Source organism: Urocampus carinirostris, chromosome 19 (genome assembly GCF_059441175.1).
Source record: "Urocampus carinirostris isolate Australia breed hairy pipefish chromosome 19, RoL_Ucar_1.0, whole genome shotgun sequence".
In the NCBI taxonomy this organism is placed as follows: Eukaryota; Metazoa; Chordata; class Actinopteri; order Syngnathiformes; family Syngnathidae; genus Urocampus; species Urocampus carinirostris.
In genome coordinates this window covers 1968438-1986357 of record NC_142367.1, presented here as the reverse complement: position 1 = coordinate 1986357, position 17920 = coordinate 1968438, and the positions used below count along the sequence as shown (strand labels likewise).

Genomic DNA, 17920 nt, shown 5'->3' with positions numbered 1-17920 from the left:
CCAAGTTTTTGGACTCAGGTAAGGTGAAGGGGGGTCCTCGGCGTTAGTTTGCAACCCCCCCCCCTTTTAGGTGCGCCTTATAGTGCGGAAAATACGGTACTAAAACCAAGCGAATCATTTTCTGAATCAGTCACATGGTACACTTTGCGGGACTTCTAACGTCACCGCTTACATCATTAACGCACACCTCGAAACGCGGTTTATTAACCACTCATCCAAAATACTCTGCAAAATTTTCAGGGATACGAGCCGAGAAGAAAATCCCCACAGATTGGTTTACATTAGTTTGTGCATCCCTGATGTAGTTCATTCTTCTATTCTTCCAGACTCAGATCCTACAACAGACTCAAATCCTACAATGACATCATTAGCCTATCAGCTAAAGCGCCTGTCGCTTCCTCAGAATGACCCCAATTTATTATCCCGTAAAGAGGTTGCCTCGCTTCTCTTTGACCCAAAAGAAGCCGCTAGCCTCGACAGAAGCACATTCTATGCCCTAGGTGAGTACCTTTCCTCAATTACTCTTCTTTGCATTTTTACTCCCTGAAACCATTTCATTTTTTCTCGATAGGTTGCACTGGCCTAGAGCAGCTCATAGGGATTGAACCGGCCTTTATGGAGTTCCATGGCTCACTTTTCAACCGTGCATCAATCACCCTGGAACGTAGTGTCCAGTCCAAAGATGTCAACAAGAAGCTGGATGATGACATCTCTCTATTCCTCACCCGCGTCTCTCCATACTTCCTCCTAAAGCCAGCACACAAGTGCATTGAGTGGCTGGTGCACCGGTGAGTTTTGGTTTAAGTATGACATTGATCTCCAGTAGGGGTCTAAAACTGTCCGACCACAGGATATTAGTTTGAGGCCCCAGACTCAATATCAAAGTCCAAGAGGGACAGAGAGTGTATTATTAAGCGCCTCCTGGTGAGACAAAAAAAATTATTTAAAAACCAAGTACTGATTTTAAGAATACGCCAAAAACACAAACTATTAAATAAACGTCTTATTTTTAAATAAATGTTTAAAAATACTCATGATTTACAGAAATTTGCACTTATTTTACATAGCATTAGCCTTGGATGGAGCTGGCATCATTGTCGCTACAAGTACCCCAAAAACAAAAATCCTTTTTTTCCTTGTTTTTGTCTAGCATTTTTCTCATTCTTTGATCTTTTTTCATCTGTCTTTGTCTTTTTTATTTCCTTTTCCCTTTTCTTTTTCTCCCTTTCCTAAAGACTGAGCAAAAAGAATAAGAAAAAAGGGGTTTGGTCACTTTAAGTCTCTAGTTGGCTTTCTTATGAGCGTTCGTTTTCGGTTGCACGGCACAATAAAGTAACATCTCGTGGTCAAATAATACACGCTGTCCCATTTTTTGTAATTGCAGCCCACTCAAATTATGAATTAATTTATCACTGATTGATTTTTACATTAATTATTGATATTTTTTATTTTTTATTCTTATTTTGTGTAGATTTTTTTAAAGATATTTGAGAACAGTGAATTTTTTAAAATCAAAAGTTTTCTTGTGGAAATCCCAATTCAGCCCAACCTCACCCAGACCCTAGCTCCGGTGGCCCTCAAGTCAATTGAGTTTAAGAGCCCTGATCTAGAGCTTGTAATATCCAGATATTGAAGCTTACTTCTCTCTGCATGCAGCTTCTACATTCATCTGTACAATGTTGACTGCCTGCTGGCTTGTGTGCTGCCTTATCACCATACCAACACGTTTGTCCGAGTTGTGCAGCTCCTCCAGATCAAAGATGGCACACACTGCTGGAATTGGCTGTATGCTCTGCAGGTGAGAAATACTGTTGTCCGCCTGATTAATGTTTATGTTTCAGCTTCTTGGTTAATTTATGTCTATTTGGTTTGTTCTTGTTTGGTTGTGTAGAAAGCTGGTGTGCCGTTGGCCAAAGGGACTCTGGTTACCCACTGCTATTCTGACCTGAGCTTCATGGACTTCATCTGTAACATGGTCACTAAATCCATTCAGGTAGGTAGCTATACTTTACACACTCTAGGATGCAAATGAGTGCAATATGTCAAGTACATTTTCATGGATTTAAATGGGGATCCCTGAAAATAGTATTAACATTATCTAGTGTTTCCCATATAATTTTACGAGACCCTGGTGGGTAGGCGGTCTAGAGGGCACCAGGGACAAAAATGGGTACATTTTATATTTAACTGACTGACCAATACATACAGTTGTGATCAAAAGTTTACATACACTTGTGAAGAACATGATGTCAGGGCTCTCCTGAGTTCCCAGTTATTTATACAACTCTGATTTTTTCTCTGATAGTTTTTTGTCACAAAATACATTCATGAGGTTTGGTTCTTTTATGACTTATGGGTTAACAGAAAAAGTGATCAAATCTGCTGGGTCAAACATTTGCACACAGCAACCCGAATTAGGAATTTTGGTGACTTAAAAAGTTGTGTCAGTAAAATGAGCTTCATAGCATAGCCTCTTAACTTCTTGTGAGTGATTATGAGTGACTACAACTAGTGACTCCTCTGAGGCCATTTTAATAGGGCTCATTGGATACAAACGCCTATAAACGAAACAATGAGAAAGTCAAATTATTGACTTGGACAAGTCAGGAAAGTAACTTGGAGCTATTTCAAAGCAGCTGCAGGTCCCAAGAGCAACAGTGCAAACAATTGTAAGTATAAAAAGATGAAACCTTATGGAAGACAGTTCTGTGGTCAGACAAAACAAAAATCGAGCTATTTTGCCACAATTCCCAGCAATATCTTAGGAGGAAAAAAGGTAGCAGCCATTAACCTTAAGTACACCATGCCATCGCAAGCACAGTGGTGGTAGCATTATTCGTTGAGGCTGTTTTGCTGCCAATGGAACTGGTCCTTTACAGAGAGTAAAAGGGATAATGAAAAAGGAGGATTACCTTAACATTTTTCAAGATAAGCTAAAGTCATCAGCCCAAATATTGGGTCTCCCAACAGGACAATGACCCCAAACACACATAAAAAATGCTAATAGAATGGCTTAATTAGGCTAGAATTAAGGTTTTAAAATGGCCTTTCTAAAGTCCTGACTTAAACCCCATTGAGAACTTGTGGACAATGCTGAAGAAACAAGTCCATATCAGAAAGCCACCAAATTTAACTCAACTGCACCAATTTTATTCAAGAAGAGTGGTCAAAGATTTAACCAGAAGTTCGCCAGAAGCTTGTGGGTGTCTACCAAAAGCGCCTAACTGAAGTGAAAATGGCCAAAAGGCATTTTACCAAATATTAGCGCTGCTGTATGTATGTTTTTGACCCAGCAGATTTGATCACTTTTTCTGTTAACCCATAATAAACTTATAAAATAATCAAACCTCATGAACGTTTTTTTGGGCCCAAGAACTAACTGTTCCAATCACTATCAAAAAAAAATCTGAGTTGTTGAAATAACTGACTGGAAACTGAGGAGAGTCCTTACATTATGTTCTTCACAAGTGTATGTAAACTTTTAACCACAACTGTATAACTAAAGCATATAACGACGTTTGCGATCATTTGGGGTTGCAGTAGCTCAGGAGCTAGCGCAGTCGTCTTGGGACCAGAGAGATCTTAGGTTTGATTCCCGGCTCTTCTGAGTTGAATATTTTTCCTTGGGCAAAACACTGTACCACTAATGCCCCTGATATGCAGATACCTGTCCTTGTTGACTCCACTATCGCTGTGCGTGTGAATGGGTAAATTGTGAGTTCAAGTCATTTTTACTTGTATATCCCTTAATCACAAAGAGTCTCAAAGGGCTGCACAGGTTATTACACAAACTATTTTTCAGACTATTATTACATCATCCCCGGATCTGGAACCAACATGAGGGCAAGGAAAAACCTGAACATGAGGAAAATGAAGAAACCTTGAGAAGGGACCGCACATGTAGCATCCCCTTTCAGGATTACCAGAGAGCAAAGGATGTTGCAATCACAAATAATACAGAGATATTGTCCTCGAAAAGTATAGGTTATTCATATGCTATAGAGTAGAAGTGTGTTTTAAGCTTAGATTTAAACATTTCCACTGAGGTTGCAGATCGGATCTCAGGGGGGAGAGCATTCCACAGCACCGGTGCCTGGATGGAGAATGCTCTCGAACCAGCGGAACAGTTCTTGGCTCTTGGGATCACCAGAAGACCGGCGCTCTCAGAATGAAGGCTTCGGACCGGAACATAGGGGGAAACCAGATCTGAAAGATATGAGGGGGAAAGTCCATGTATGATTTTGTATAAAATTAAGAGAACCTTGAAATCACATCTTAGGCTAACAGGGAGTTAATGCAGGTTAGCCAAAATCGGCCTGATGTGATCGGACTATTTTGTGCTAGTTAAAAGCCTTGCTGCAGCATTTTGTACCAGCTGAAGACTCTTGATTCTGGCCTTCGGGAGACCGGAGAGTAGTGCACTACAGTAATCAAAACGGGAGGTAACCAACGCGTGAATTATAATCTCCGCATCTGACTGAGACAGCATAGGACGAATTTTAGCAATGTTGCGAAGATGGAAGAAAGCGGTTCTAGTAATTTTCTTCACATGTGTTTGAAAGGACAGATCGTGGTCAAATATGACACCTACATTTTTAACTGAGTCACTCTGTGTGATGTGACATTTGTCAATGTTCACAGCAGTTTTTGAGAATAAGTCACGGCATTTAGATGGACCAATAACTAACATTTCGGTCTTTTCAGAGTTAAGACGCAAAAAATTGAGTGACATCCACTCTTTTATCTCAATGAGGCAGGCCTCCAAATTTCCACAGTTTAGTGTGGCAGATTCCTCCAACGGAAGATATAGTTGAGTGTCATCTGCGTAGCAGTGGAAACTGATATTATACTTGCGAATAATATCACCTAATGGAAGCATGTAAATGCTGAAAAGAAAGGGGCCAAGCACTGATCCCTGCCAAATTTAACACAGTGCGTCCTATCTGAGAGGTAAGATCTGAACCATGAGAGGACGGTTCCTGAGAGGCCAATCCATTTTTCCAATCGTTGTAGTAGGATATTATGGTCCACTGTGTCAAAAGCAGCACTAAGGTCCAGCAGCAGCAAAAGTGATGAAGCGCCAGAGTCCATTGCCTGTAGGAGATCATTGATTACCTTAATCAGAGTCAAGTCATGTCATTTTTACTTGTATAGCCCTTAATCACTAAGAGTCTCAAAGTGCTTCACAGGTTATTACACATGAGCAGTTTAGGTTATTGATCTGCTTTGGAGTAGAAGTAAGTTTTAAGCTTAGATTTAAACATTTCCACTGAGGTTGCCGATCGGATCTCAGGGGGAAGAGCATTCCACAACACCAGTGCCCGGATGGAGAACGTTCTCGAACCAGCGGAACACTTCTTGGCTCTTGGGATCACCAGAAGACCGGCGCTCTCAGAATGAAGGCTTCGGGCCGGAACATAGGGGGAAATCAGATCTGAAAGATATGAGGGGGAAAGTCCATGTATGATTTTGTACAATAACAAGAGAACCTTGAAATCACATCTTAGGCTAACAGGGAGCCAATGCAGGTTAGCCAAAATTGGGGTGATGTGATCAGACTTTTTTGTCCTAGTTAAAAGCCTCGCTGCGGCATTTTGTACCAGCTGAAGACTGTCTCAGTAGAGTGGTTAACCCTGAATCCTGATTGCATTGATTCAAAAACATTATTCTCAGATATGAAATTATTCAGCTGCTGTGCCACTACTTTTTCAAGTACTTTAGAAAGAAAGGATATGTTTGACACAGGTCTATAATTACATAAGCTTTCTGGATCAAGGTTGGGTCGTTTCAGTGTAGGTTTAATAACAGCGGACTTAAAAGCCGCTGGAACTGCACCTGAGGAGAGTGATATGTTTATAATATTTAGAACTGAATGTCCAAGGACCCCAAAAAGACCTTTAATAAGCGAACCTGGAAGCGGGTCGAACAGGCAAGTCGTCTGTTTGGACGTATTCACCACCTGTTTAAGGTTATCGAGTGACAGTTCACTAAATCGGGAGAAATTCCCTGGACAGCCACCATGTCGTGCATCTATAGATTTCATCCCTTTAGTATGTGTTGTATTAATACTGTCTTTAGAAATTTCCTCCTGCATGCATTGAATCTTCTTATTAAAGAAGACCACAAAGTCATGGGCTGAATGGGTAAAACTATCTGGGATAATCTGTTGCCTTGTAAGCGATGCTACAGTGTCGAAAAGGATTTTGGGGTTGTTCTTTAGTGACGCAATCACCTTCGAAAGGTAGGCTGATTTTGCAGAGGCAAGGGCCGCTTTATACTTTAACAAGCTGTCACACCAGGTTTGATGGAAAACTTCAAGCTTGGTAGCGCGCCATTTTCTTTCAGATTTCCTGCATTCTTGTTTAAGGGATCTAGTTTCATCAGTAAACAAAGGCGTGCGTCTTTTAGTTGGTGATTTAAGCCGTATGGGCGCTACTGAATCCAGGACACTAGCCAGGGTAGCATTAACCTCATTCATGAGTGAGTCGATAGAGCATTTGTATGAAGGAAAGGACGCTCCTGAAAGAAAAAAAACAAAGAGCTCAGAAACTGTGCCAGTGCTTATATTGCACCTGCTAAACCCTTCAGCTTTTTTAATACTACATTTAGCTAGCACCTCGAATGTAACTAAATAGTGATCAGAAATAACGGTAGTGCACGGTAACACCGTCATGTTTGAGGTTGAAACTCCTCGAGTCAGAACCAAATCTAGCGTGTTTCCATCTTTATGAGTTGGCATATCACCCAGTTGATTAAAACCAAATGTATCAATTAGAGACCGAAACGCAACAGTAAGTGAACTGAGTGGGGAGTTCATATGAATGTTAAAGTCCCCCATAATTATTATTTTTGTCTGCAAGCGCTTTGGAGGTTCTCATTGACTGAGTGAAGCGTTGTATAAATTTAGTCAATTTACCATGACCATTTATTACAGGGGCCTCCAATGTGGTGCCTTCCGCGGGCACCACAGTGTCCCCTAAAGACTGTTTTAAGTACACCATGCAGCAAATGATTATCCTTACAAGAAGATTGCAATGTAATTGTTATTTTTTGTGTCATAAACCTATCTGTTCATTTACATTTCCATCTCAGAATACACATATACAATAGTACAGGAATCCCTTGCTGTAACACGGTTCATCTTTAACTGTCTCGCTGCTTCTTAAATTTTTAACATGCATTGTGTTTTGCATTCTAATTGGCTAAATAGTTTCTAAAGGGTAGGTTTTAGGGAAAAAACAAATGTTTACAGGTATCGTGTACAATACTTTTATTTCATTAACAAATACTTGAGTCCATAGAAAATGTTCTGTGGTTTCTGTGTGAAAATTTTTAAATAAATAAAAAATTGTTTCTACTTCACTCATTTTGCCTATCACAGGTTACCCAAACTATAAAAAAAAAAGGGTTCACTCAATACAGTGTTATGTTGATTTCTTCCAGGCTTATTCGGGACATTCCAAAAGTTTCTCCCAGCTCCAAGTCATCTTCTCCTTCTACGCATCTGTCATTGTGTCTGCTCTGGATGCGGTTGACAAATTATCAGACACCATTGTTTCCAAACTGCTGCCATACGTACAAAAGGTAGAGAGTAATAATTATTTTTCATAACATCAGAGGCAATGTTCCCTCTAATTTTCCACGGGTCTGAGTGTTCACACAAAGTCGGTGAGCAACGCTTGAAACAACAGTGAGCAACCATAATCCCAAGTGTGGCAAGATAATTATCAAACATGTCCAAAACTTGACATCAAGTTACATTTAGCTGAATTTCCGGCAATGCAAAATCATTTTTCTCATTTGAATGAATTGACTCATGTACTATTGCAAAGGTTGTACGGCCTACAAATGTCGTTTGTTATTACAATTCTTTCACAAGATATCCATTTCTTTTTATTTCCTGAAATATTTTGTCGCATAATATTAACATTTTTGGGGGCTTATTTAGTCGGTTGTAAGATACAGAACTGTACTTAATCACATTTTTTTTGTGGAAGTACAATGTTGGCAACAAGATTCACTTGATATAATTGGAAATTATTTCAATGCAACACAAACTTTTTCTTCTTTTTTCTGTGTTTTTTTTCTACTTTTTTTAAATTCCTTTAAAAAAATCTCATTGTGTTTATTTTTTTCTGAGCTGTTACTTTTTTCTTTTTGTTCTCTATTTTCTTTTTTCCTACATTTCTTTCTTTTCTTTTTTTTGTGGCTTTTTTCTAAATTTTTCCTTCTTTTTTTCTCTTCCTTTTGTTTCTGTTTTTCTCAGCTTTTCACTACATTTTCATTTTTTTTTTTGTTCTATTCCCCCCTTCCTTTAAGTCATTTTGTGCATAATTTTACATACTATTTGGTCATGTTGGGATTAAACAACCTGAAGAGCCGTTTAGGACCCGAAAGAGCCGGTTCCTTTTAGTGAGCCGAGCCGAAGAAGTCTGTTCTCGACAAACTACTAACTTTACTCAACTTCGTTCTACTTCGACTGGACTTCAAAATACCGCATTTAGGACACAACGTCAGGGGAACCCATGTATTTTTACCTTCATGCACTAACTTTGCCTTAAGTCGCTTCTTAATTAGTAATTTTGAGCCCTCATTTTTGTGCGCTGGCTGGATTTTCTTGTGCGCTGAGAATGAGCGAGCAGTGCGCAATTGCGCACACGTGCAGCTTAGAGGGAACACTGATTAGAGGTAATGTTGGAAGAATGTAAAATAAAAAACTTTTTTGACAGAATAATAACTCAAAAGCTCTAACACTAATCAAATATGTGGACACTTAATAAGATTGTGAAAGCAAATCTGAATTTATAGTCACCTTCAAAAAGGGTGTATAGTTGTTTTCAAAAGTATAATTTTTGCTGTTAGGTTTTTACATTAATTCCTTTCCATTTACAGGGTCTAAAGTCAGACTTGGCTGACTATAAAGCAGCCACTTACATGATCGTGTGTCAGATGGCAGTAAAGGTGGTGTTGGAGGCGAGTTTGATCAACACGCTGGCGCTTTATATCAGCAAGTCTGTTCTCAAAGAACCCTTGTTGACCAAAGAGGGGCTGGGTTGCCTCATAGTCCTTCTGCAGAGTCAGAAAGAAGGCACAGCTGGGGTTAGGTAAGATGGAGCTACATTATTCAACATTCAAGGGGACAAGGGGATTGTTTGATCTTGCGCAAAATTTTAAATTGTTTTTGTCAAGCGCTGCGCGCACACATCACTATCCACGAGCATCAATCCTGACACTTGGAAATTTGCGCTTGGCAACTCACACCTCTGGGCACTTCTTGGAGGAAAAACAGGTTTATGTTTGATCATGGTTGCATTCGATCACTGAAAAAAAATCAAGCACCCTGTTGGAGAATAAATAGGTAAATAGTTTCTAAAATTTTATCCCCAAAATAAAGAAAAAGGCAGAAGCCGGCTCAGCGATGCCATTGATTTTGACCAAGCTCTGATGCCCTGTGCTTACTACAAAAACGTAGAGTGGTATACAATCAAGTTGTACTCCTACTACCAAGAAAATCATAAGCTCTTTTAAAGAGAAACATAAATTCTTGGAAATATTTCTAACAAGTAATGTTTGCTGATTGAATCATAAAGTGAGGCTCAAAGTGACAAACTATAGCTTCTATTTTTTATATCAGGCCGACAGCTGTCACATTTGGCTGTTATCGGGCCGATAACCATTGACTAGATAATCGGCCTGCGTTCCTAGTGTTTTGTATATGATACAAATTTACCTGGTTGAAGCGGTATTACCTTATTGTGTTTAGATTTTGCAGCCACATATGTTCCGTGACTGCACTGGCATCCACACTTCAACTCATGGCCATGACTCACGACGTGACACCTCTGCTGTGCTACCTGCTGCCTCATCTGGTCCACTCCTTATTTAGAAGCTCAGGTAAACACATAATCCAGCGCTACCTGCTACCTCATCTGGTCTACTGCTTTTTTACAAGCTCAGTTAAAAACATAAGACAAAGGTTTACATTTTGTTGGTCGAACAGATCTTCCATGATCTGCTACCTTATCATGGTGGAGGAGTTTGTGTGTCCCAATGATCCGAGGAGCTATGTTGTCTGGGGGCTATAAGCCCCTGGTAGGGTCACCCACCGAAAACAGGTTCTAGGTGAGGGGCCAGACAAAGGGCAGATAAAGACGCCTTATGACGACCAAAAACTTAGATCCACAATTTACCTCGCCTGGATGCGGGCCGCAAGAGCCCCCCCTCTGCAGGAGTCCGCTGGCGAGCAGGGTCTGGCCGGGCACAGCCCGAAGGGACGACTGGGGCCCCCTTCTCATGGGCTCACCAACTGTGGGAGGGGCCAAAGGGGTCGCGTGCATAGAGAGCAAGGTAGCATCTAAAGTAGGGGTCCTTGGGGCACCGATGCCCGGCCACAGAAACTGGCTTTTAGGACATGGAATGTTACCTCTCTGATGGGGAAGGAGCCCAACTTGGTGTGTGAGGTTGAGAAGTTCCGACTAGATATGATCGGACTCACCGCCACACAGCTTGGGCTATGGTACCAGTCCTCCTGAGAGGGGTTGGACTCTTTTCCACTCTGGAATTTCCTGTGACGAGAGGCGCAGAAACGGTGTGGGCATATTAGTTTTACTACCTCTCCGCGCCTGTATGTTGGGGTTCACCGAGAGGGTAGCCTCCCTCTGCTTTCAGGTGGGAGATGGGTCCTGTTTGTGCTTATGCACCAAATAGCAGTTCAAATTACCCACCCTTCATTGGAGGGTGTAAATGTAAATGGTCCACATTTATATAGCAGTTTTTTTTTTTTCAAGTCAATGAATACCTCCCGAAGCGCTTTACAATGTGCTTCACAATTTTCCCTTTTTACGCACTAACCGATAGCAGGGTCAGCCAAGCAAGGCAACTACTTGCCATCGGGGGCATTCGGGATTCAGTGTCTTGCCCAAGGACACTTCGACATATAACACAGAGGAGCCGGCAATCGAATTTTTTGATCCAAAGACCAGCGCTTTTCCTCCTGAGCCAATGCCGCCCCCTGTGCTCGAGGGCACGTCCCCTGGGGACTCCGTTGTACTGCTGGGAATTTTCAACGCTCACACGGGTAATGACAGTGAGATTTGAAGGGGCGTGATTGGGAAGAACGGCCACCCGGATCTAAACCCGGGTGATGTATCGTTATTGGACTTCTGAGCCCGTCGTGGCTTGTCCATACCAAACACCATGTTCAAACATAAATGTGCCCACATGTGCACTTGGCACCACCACACTGTGGGCCACGGTGCGATGATCGACTTTGTCCCTGCTGGCGGCTGATCCAAGCTATGGCCGTAATCTAGTCTGTGCCTGCCGTGGGGGCAACCCTCAGACCCATTGGTGGTCACCGGCGGTAAGGGATTTTGTCAAGCTGAAGGAGTCTTATCGGGCCCTCCTTGCCTGAGGGGCTCTGGATGCAGCTGGCAGGTATTGGATGGCTAAGCGGAATGCGACTTCAGCAGTGGCCAAGGCAACAACTCAACATGGGAGGAGTTTGGCATTGGATCTCTGCTTTTTGCTGTTCATGTGGTGCTGTTGGCTTACTCAAGCCGTGATCTTTATCTCTCACTGGAGCAATTTGCAGCTAATTGTGAAGCAGAAGATCGGCACCTCCAAAGCCGGAACCCTCATGCTCCTTCCAGGTTGAGGATAAGATCCTTTCCCAAGTGGAGGAGTTTAAGTATCTCCGGTTATTGTTCACAAATGAGGGTAGGATGGAATGGGAGTTTGACAGACTGCTCGCTTCAGCATCTGCCGTCATGCGGATTCTGTTACCAGTCCTTTGTGGTGAAGAGGGAGCTGAGCCGATAGGCAAAGCTCTCGATTTACCTGGTGATCTACTTTCCGATCCTCACCTATGGTCATGAATTGTGGGTCATGACCGAAAGAACACGATCCTTGATACACGTGGCTGAAATGGGTTTTCTCCGCAGGCTGGCTCTCCCTTTATACATAAAGTGAGAAGCCCAGTCATCCGGGAGGGACATTGTGTAGAGCCGCTGCTTCTCCGCATTGAGATGAAGACGGTTAAAGTAGCTCAAGCATCTGATAATGATGCCTCTCTCGGGGGATGTTCTGGGCAAGTCCCACCTGCGGGAGGACACTGGACAAGCTGGAGAGACTACGTCTTCAGGTTGGCCCGGGAAAGTCTTGGGATCCCGTCGGATGAGCTGGGTGAAGTGGCTGGGGATAGGGGGGTCTAAGCTTGCCTGCTGAGGCTCCTGACCCTGCGACTCAACTCCGGATAAGCGGAGGAAAACGGATAGATAGATAGATGGATTGAAGAGTGTAACATCCTTTTTTGTGTGTGTTTTCAACAGATGACGCTCATGTGCTGGAGTCTATCCTGCAGAGTGTCCCACTAACCAGAGGCCTGGATGCACTTGTGGCTCGGTAAACTTATTTTGGCCGTTTGAGACAATTATCAACCTGAAATTCACCAGTGCTCATTTTGTCAGAGGCTAGCCAGCCAGAAATGTGGATATTTGGGAAATCCAATAAATGGATCTATCTGTCTGTCTTTTGCTGTAGTTTGCTGCTAGATGAATACCTGAGTCAGACTGAGCTCAAAGAGGACAACATTGAAACCCTCAACCAGCGTCTGCTGCCGCTAGTGCAAATATTTGAGTCCAAGTGAGTGAAACTAGTATATTAATCTTTCTTTATATTACTAGTATACTATTACCGTTGCATTCAGTGTTTTGCGATTGTGGTCAGCGATGTTTTTCATCCGATCAATGGTTGTACAAATGCAGTAATATACCGTATTTTCGGACTATAAGTCAGTTACAGTGGGACCTCGCTACTTCGCGCTTCGACAGTCGCGGATTCAGAGCTTCGCGGGCCTAAAAAATAATAATGATAAAATAATAATAATAATTATTTCTTTTTATTATATATATATATTTTTTAAGCATTTTTGAAGGGGTGTCGCTACTTCGTGGTTCCATGTTCCCGGGTTCAGAGCTTCGCAAGTCTAAAAATAATAATAATAATAAAATAAAATAATAATAATTAAAAAAAATATATATATTTATTTATATATATATTTAATATATATATATATATATATTTTTTTTAAGTATTTTTGAAGGTGCGTCGCTACTTCGCAGATTTTCACTTATCGCGGGTGGTTTTGGTCCCCATTAACCGCGATAACCGAGGTCCCACTGTATTTTCATAGCCTGGTTGCGACTTTTACTCCGGTGAGACTTTAATGTTAAATTATTAAAATATTATTATAGCATTGAGTTTTGAATGTTATTACGGGGATATTATTTCACATGTAATATTCACACTAAACCGAAATAGGGTGCCCTAGGCCTGCGTTGATCATTGTAACCATGCCCTTTTGTGAGGGGACATTTTTCAGCACCTACTGCTAATTTATAAAAGCAACAGAAATGAGCTGAACAAAATGTACCAAAAAGAAAATCATATTCAAATCGTGAAATATGCAGCCAAAAACTGTGTTCGAGCAGCAGAAATAAAGTTTGAAGTTAGCGAGAAGCAGACATGATGATGAGTCTTGATGTAAGCAATGTAAAAGTGGAGTAAGGAAGCGTCGTTTTGTCTCCTGAGTTGGCGTAGTTGTTTACTGGTAAACGTGACAGCATTTAGTGATTTGGAGTGAAGCTGATAGTTTGGTAAGCATGTTCTTTATGCTATTTTTACCTGAATCACTCTTAATATGTTGCGTTGTTACTTACATTACCAGGCATATTAAACATGTAACGTTAGTATGGTGGGTGGATCCGCTAGGGTTGTAAGGTCACCATTTCCTGTGGTGTGTCTTGGGCAAGTACAGCCTGGTTGCTCCCATCCCTCTCCGAGCCATCAAATACCCTACACTTAATCAGCATGTTGTTCTCCATTTTATTTTTATTTTAAATTGCCTTTCAAGATGTCATGCATGTGTTTAGTGTTGAATTTTATCAAATACATTTCCCCTAAAAATGAGATTTATAGTCCTGATGCGACTTATGTGTTTTTTTTTTCATCTTAATTATGGATTTGGTCGATGGCGTGGCGGACCTGTGGCCTGAGGTGGTGCAGCAGCAACCGCTCCATGGTTTTCATCACGTGATGTCAGGGCGACCGGCCTGAAGTCGTTGAGTTCCTCAGGTCTTGATTTTTTTGGGACTGGGATGTTGCAGGAAGTTTTCCACAGCTGGGGGACCCTCCCCTGTTCCAGCATCAGGTTGTAGATGCGCTGTAGAGGGTCTCCCAGCTCCAACGCACAGGCCTTCAGCAGTCGGGGGGATACTCCACCTGGACCAGCTGCCTTGCTGGTTCGCAGCCTCCTCAGCTCTCCACACACCTGGGCTGCAGTGATCTTGAGTAGGGGATGTCCTCCTCCATGCTGGTGTGCAGAGGGGGAGGGACAGCTGCAGTACTCTGGGGTGAGAACGAGTTGGGGTGTTGAAACCTGTTAAAAAAGTTGTTTAACTGGTTAACTCCCCACATCTACGTCCACGGCCACACCCCGCTTGGTGCTGCAGCCTGTGATGGTCTTCATCCCTTCCCACACCTCCTTTATGCTGTTATTCTGTAGCTTTTTCTCCAACTTCCTACTGTACTGCTCCTTTGCTTCCCAGAGCTGGACTCAGAGCTCCCTCTGTACTCGTTTTAGCTCCTGCTGATCGCCATCTTTAAAGGCTCTCTTCTCTTGGTTCAGAATGCACTTGATGTCGCTCGTGATCAAGGGCTTGTTGTTGGCATAGCAGTGTACAGTTCTTACAGGAACAACATTGTCCATACAGAAGTTGATGTAGTCAGTAGTGCAGTTTGCCACCTCCTCAATGTCCCCACTGCTGAACTCTTGCAGGACATCCCAGTCCGTACATTCAAAGCAGTCTCTCAGCTCTGCCTCAGAAGACAATTTCCTGAATGAGCATGTGGTTGTTGGTAGCCTCCTCACTTTTGGTTTGTTAGGAGGTTTAAGCAGAATGAGGTTGTGGTTTCCTTTCCTTAGGGCAGGCAGTGGCGTAGCACTGTATGCGTCCTTAATGTTTGCAGACAGCAGGTCAATAGTCCTATTAACCCTGGTTTTGCAGTCCAAATACTGGAAGAAAGAGGGCAGTGTTGTATCCAGAGTCACGTGATTGAAGTCCCTAGAGATTAACATGACGGCCTCGGGGTGCTGTGTTTGTAGTTTGGCAACAGCGGAGTGGATGACGTCGCACGCTACTTCCGCATCAGCGCTCGATGGGATGTAAACAATAACAGCAATGGCGTGTCCAAACTCTCTGGGCAAGTAATAGGGACGCAAACCTACGGCCAAAAGTTCGACATCCAAAGCAGCAGATGGAAATTTTTGTGTTTACACCACCTCGTGTTCAAGAATACAGCGAGTCCGCCTCCTCTCCACTTCCCTCAGGCTTTTGTGTCTCTGTCTGCTTCTAACAGCGCAGAAACCGGGTAGCTCGACGTTACCGTCCGGGATGATAGATGTGAGCCACGTTTCTGTAAAGCAAAGCAAACTGCACTCCCTGTATGCTTTGATGTTTTTCAAAAATGTAAATTATTGAAACTTAAATTTTTTTTCGTTTTTGGTTCAGGTACTGTGGGGCTCTGGATGGTGTCCTCTCGGGTCACGTGACAGAGAGCAGTTCTGAACAGAAACGTCTCTTCCGCCATTTTCTCTCACTGTCTGTGAGCAGCGGAAAATTCCAGGTACGATAATGAAATTTGAGTCTTAAAAAATTGTTGACTAAAATTTGGGCTTGACAGATTGTGGGCGATTCAGACACGTCGCTGCTACTCAGCCTGAAGCACCCGCAACCCTCGCTACGAATCTCAGCCCTAGAGCACCTGAGGAGCCTTGCGTCATCTGGGCAGGTGTGTCTCAATAACTTTTGCATTTTCTTCTGATAATTTGCAGCCATACTAATTTCTGATTTTTTTTCCCCTCTCCACAGCTTCAGAGTTTGGACCTTGACTTTCTAAAAGATGCCATGATGGAGCGCTTGAAGGATGACGTGCTGGAAGTCGTCATTGCGGCTCTTCAAACTGTGGAGGTGAGTAACCTTTCATGTGGTTTTATCAATGCTTTAACCATGCAGTGCCCCCTCTTTATATGATATGAAGTTGTTCCCGAATAGAGATTTTATCCAGAATTCGTATCTTCAGCGAATTTTACCCATAAGAATTAACTGATGCCAATTATCGTATTTTCCGGACCATTGTCCCAGTTTTTTGTTTTTTTTTATAGTTTGGCCGGGGGTGCAACCTTTACTCCGGTGAGAGTTGTATGTGAAATTATGAATCTATTATTAAATAATTGAAATTGTATTTTTTGCTCTTCCCTTTGAGATTGGATCTGCAACCTCAGTGGAACTGTTCAAATCTAGGCTTAAAACACACTTCTATTCTATAGCATATGAATAACCCATATTTTATGTTGACAATATCTGTGTATTATTTGTTATTGCAACATCCATTGCAGCCTGGTCATCCCGGAAGGAAATTACCTCATGTGCGGTCCCTTCTCAAGGTTTCATTTTCCTCATGTTGAGGTTTTTGAGTTTTTCCTTGCTCTCATGTAGGTTTTAAAACAGGGGATGGCGTAATAATAGTCTTTGGTTTGCAATAATCGGTAGTCTGTGCAGCCCTTTGAGACTTCTTGTGATTAAGGGCTATAAAAATAAATATGACCTGACTTACATGATATTTTCACACCCAACCTCAAGATGGTGCTCTAGGCCTGTGTTGATTGAGCAGTTTATAGTCCGGAAAATATGGTAATATATTCCGACATTCCAAACGTTTCTTTTTTTGCCTTTTTGCTGTTTCGGTCTCTACTTTTCTTCACTTCCTATTGCCCTATTAGCTCGACTCGAAACACCTTCACTTTCTAAAGGTCTTTTAAAATAAAAACCTATCCAAGGGGATTTGTCTTTGCCTCCTTTTCAAAATGTTAGGAAAATGCGTAAAGCAAGTTTTATTAAAAAGAGCACGATGGTAGCATCTGGAAATCCTTGTAACTTGGATTTTCTTATGTGTGCCTGGCAAGAATTTTGCTCAAAAGACATCTCGGATTTCTCATATCTTGAGAAGCTCATATGTAGATGGGGCACTGCATTACGTTTTAAAGCTGATTAAACTGGACTTGGGCTGTTGATGAATAGAAGCTTAACAGCTTCTAGCTCGAGTAAAGGTTTCACTTTTTCAGCCTTAATTCATTCCTTTATGAGTAAACGTTTGACCGACCAAGTATCTTTTACCGCTGAGTGTGTGATCTCCGTTTTGTAAAGTAGTTATGAGGTCATTTTTGTTTTTTTAAGATGAGGATTCAGGCTTTTTGTTATTGGTCTTCTTATGCGATCTGCTACGAAGTGGCTCTTTAGTAGTAATTTGGAAGCCCAGCCCGGGAAACAGAAGTCTGAGTAAATAATTGATGATTTTCACATTTATTTGCGATTTGAATTAAATTGTGTGGCAGTGTTGGATAAAAGGTAACAACTCGTGTATGTATTAAATATTGCTGTTGTTTCCCAGGTGCTGTTTGACGTTTTGGACACTGACAGTGTTGTGTCCAATTTGTTGTGTCTGCTGAACAGAATCGACCAACCCCAGGCCAATAGCTGGTCAGAGTCCTATATTTTTCTTTATCATTTTCTTGATTTTCAACTTTAATTGGTGTGTCATTCTCCTTTGATTCCCTCTTGCAATTGCTTTTTATTATCCCTTTCTATCAGGTTACCAGTTTGCACAGAATGTGTGCGTTTACTGGCTAATTACCTGCGGGGAAGGCAAAGCGCCAAGCAAGTAGAGAAAATCAGCTGGGGGCTTTTCCCCTTCATGGTGATCACAACTTCTCGCACAGACTCTGCCCAGCTCCATCTGGCACAATATGTTGCCCAGTGCCCTGTTATTGCTCAGCATCCACTCACCATGAACTGGGCCAAAG

The 17920-nt window shown here is 42.1% G+C and overlaps 1 protein-coding gene across 1 annotated transcript in view; it reads left to right on the top strand.

The window, feature by feature from the left end:
* Positions 1–17920, top strand: part of heatr1 (HEAT repeat containing 1) — a 70516-nt gene that overhangs the window by 868 nt on the left and 51728 nt on the right. The window contains exons 2-15 of the mRNA XM_088323109.1: positions 345–500; positions 572–788; positions 1657–1798; positions 1892–1993; positions 7444–7584; positions 8893–9104; positions 9764–9894; positions 12330–12402; positions 12541–12642; positions 15570–15684; positions 15742–15849; positions 15930–16028; positions 17509–17597; positions 17709–17920. Coding sequence (XP_088179235.1) covers positions 359–500; positions 572–788; positions 1657–1798; positions 1892–1993; positions 7444–7584; positions 8893–9104; positions 9764–9894; positions 12330–12402; positions 12541–12642; positions 15570–15684; positions 15742–15849; positions 15930–16028; positions 17509–17597; positions 17709–17920 — 1885 coding nt within the window. The 5' untranslated portion in view covers positions 345–358. The remainder of the gene's footprint in view (positions 1–344; positions 501–571; positions 789–1656; positions 1799–1891; positions 1994–7443; positions 7585–8892; positions 9105–9763; positions 9895–12329; positions 12403–12540; positions 12643–15569; positions 15685–15741; positions 15850–15929; positions 16029–17508; positions 17598–17708) is intronic.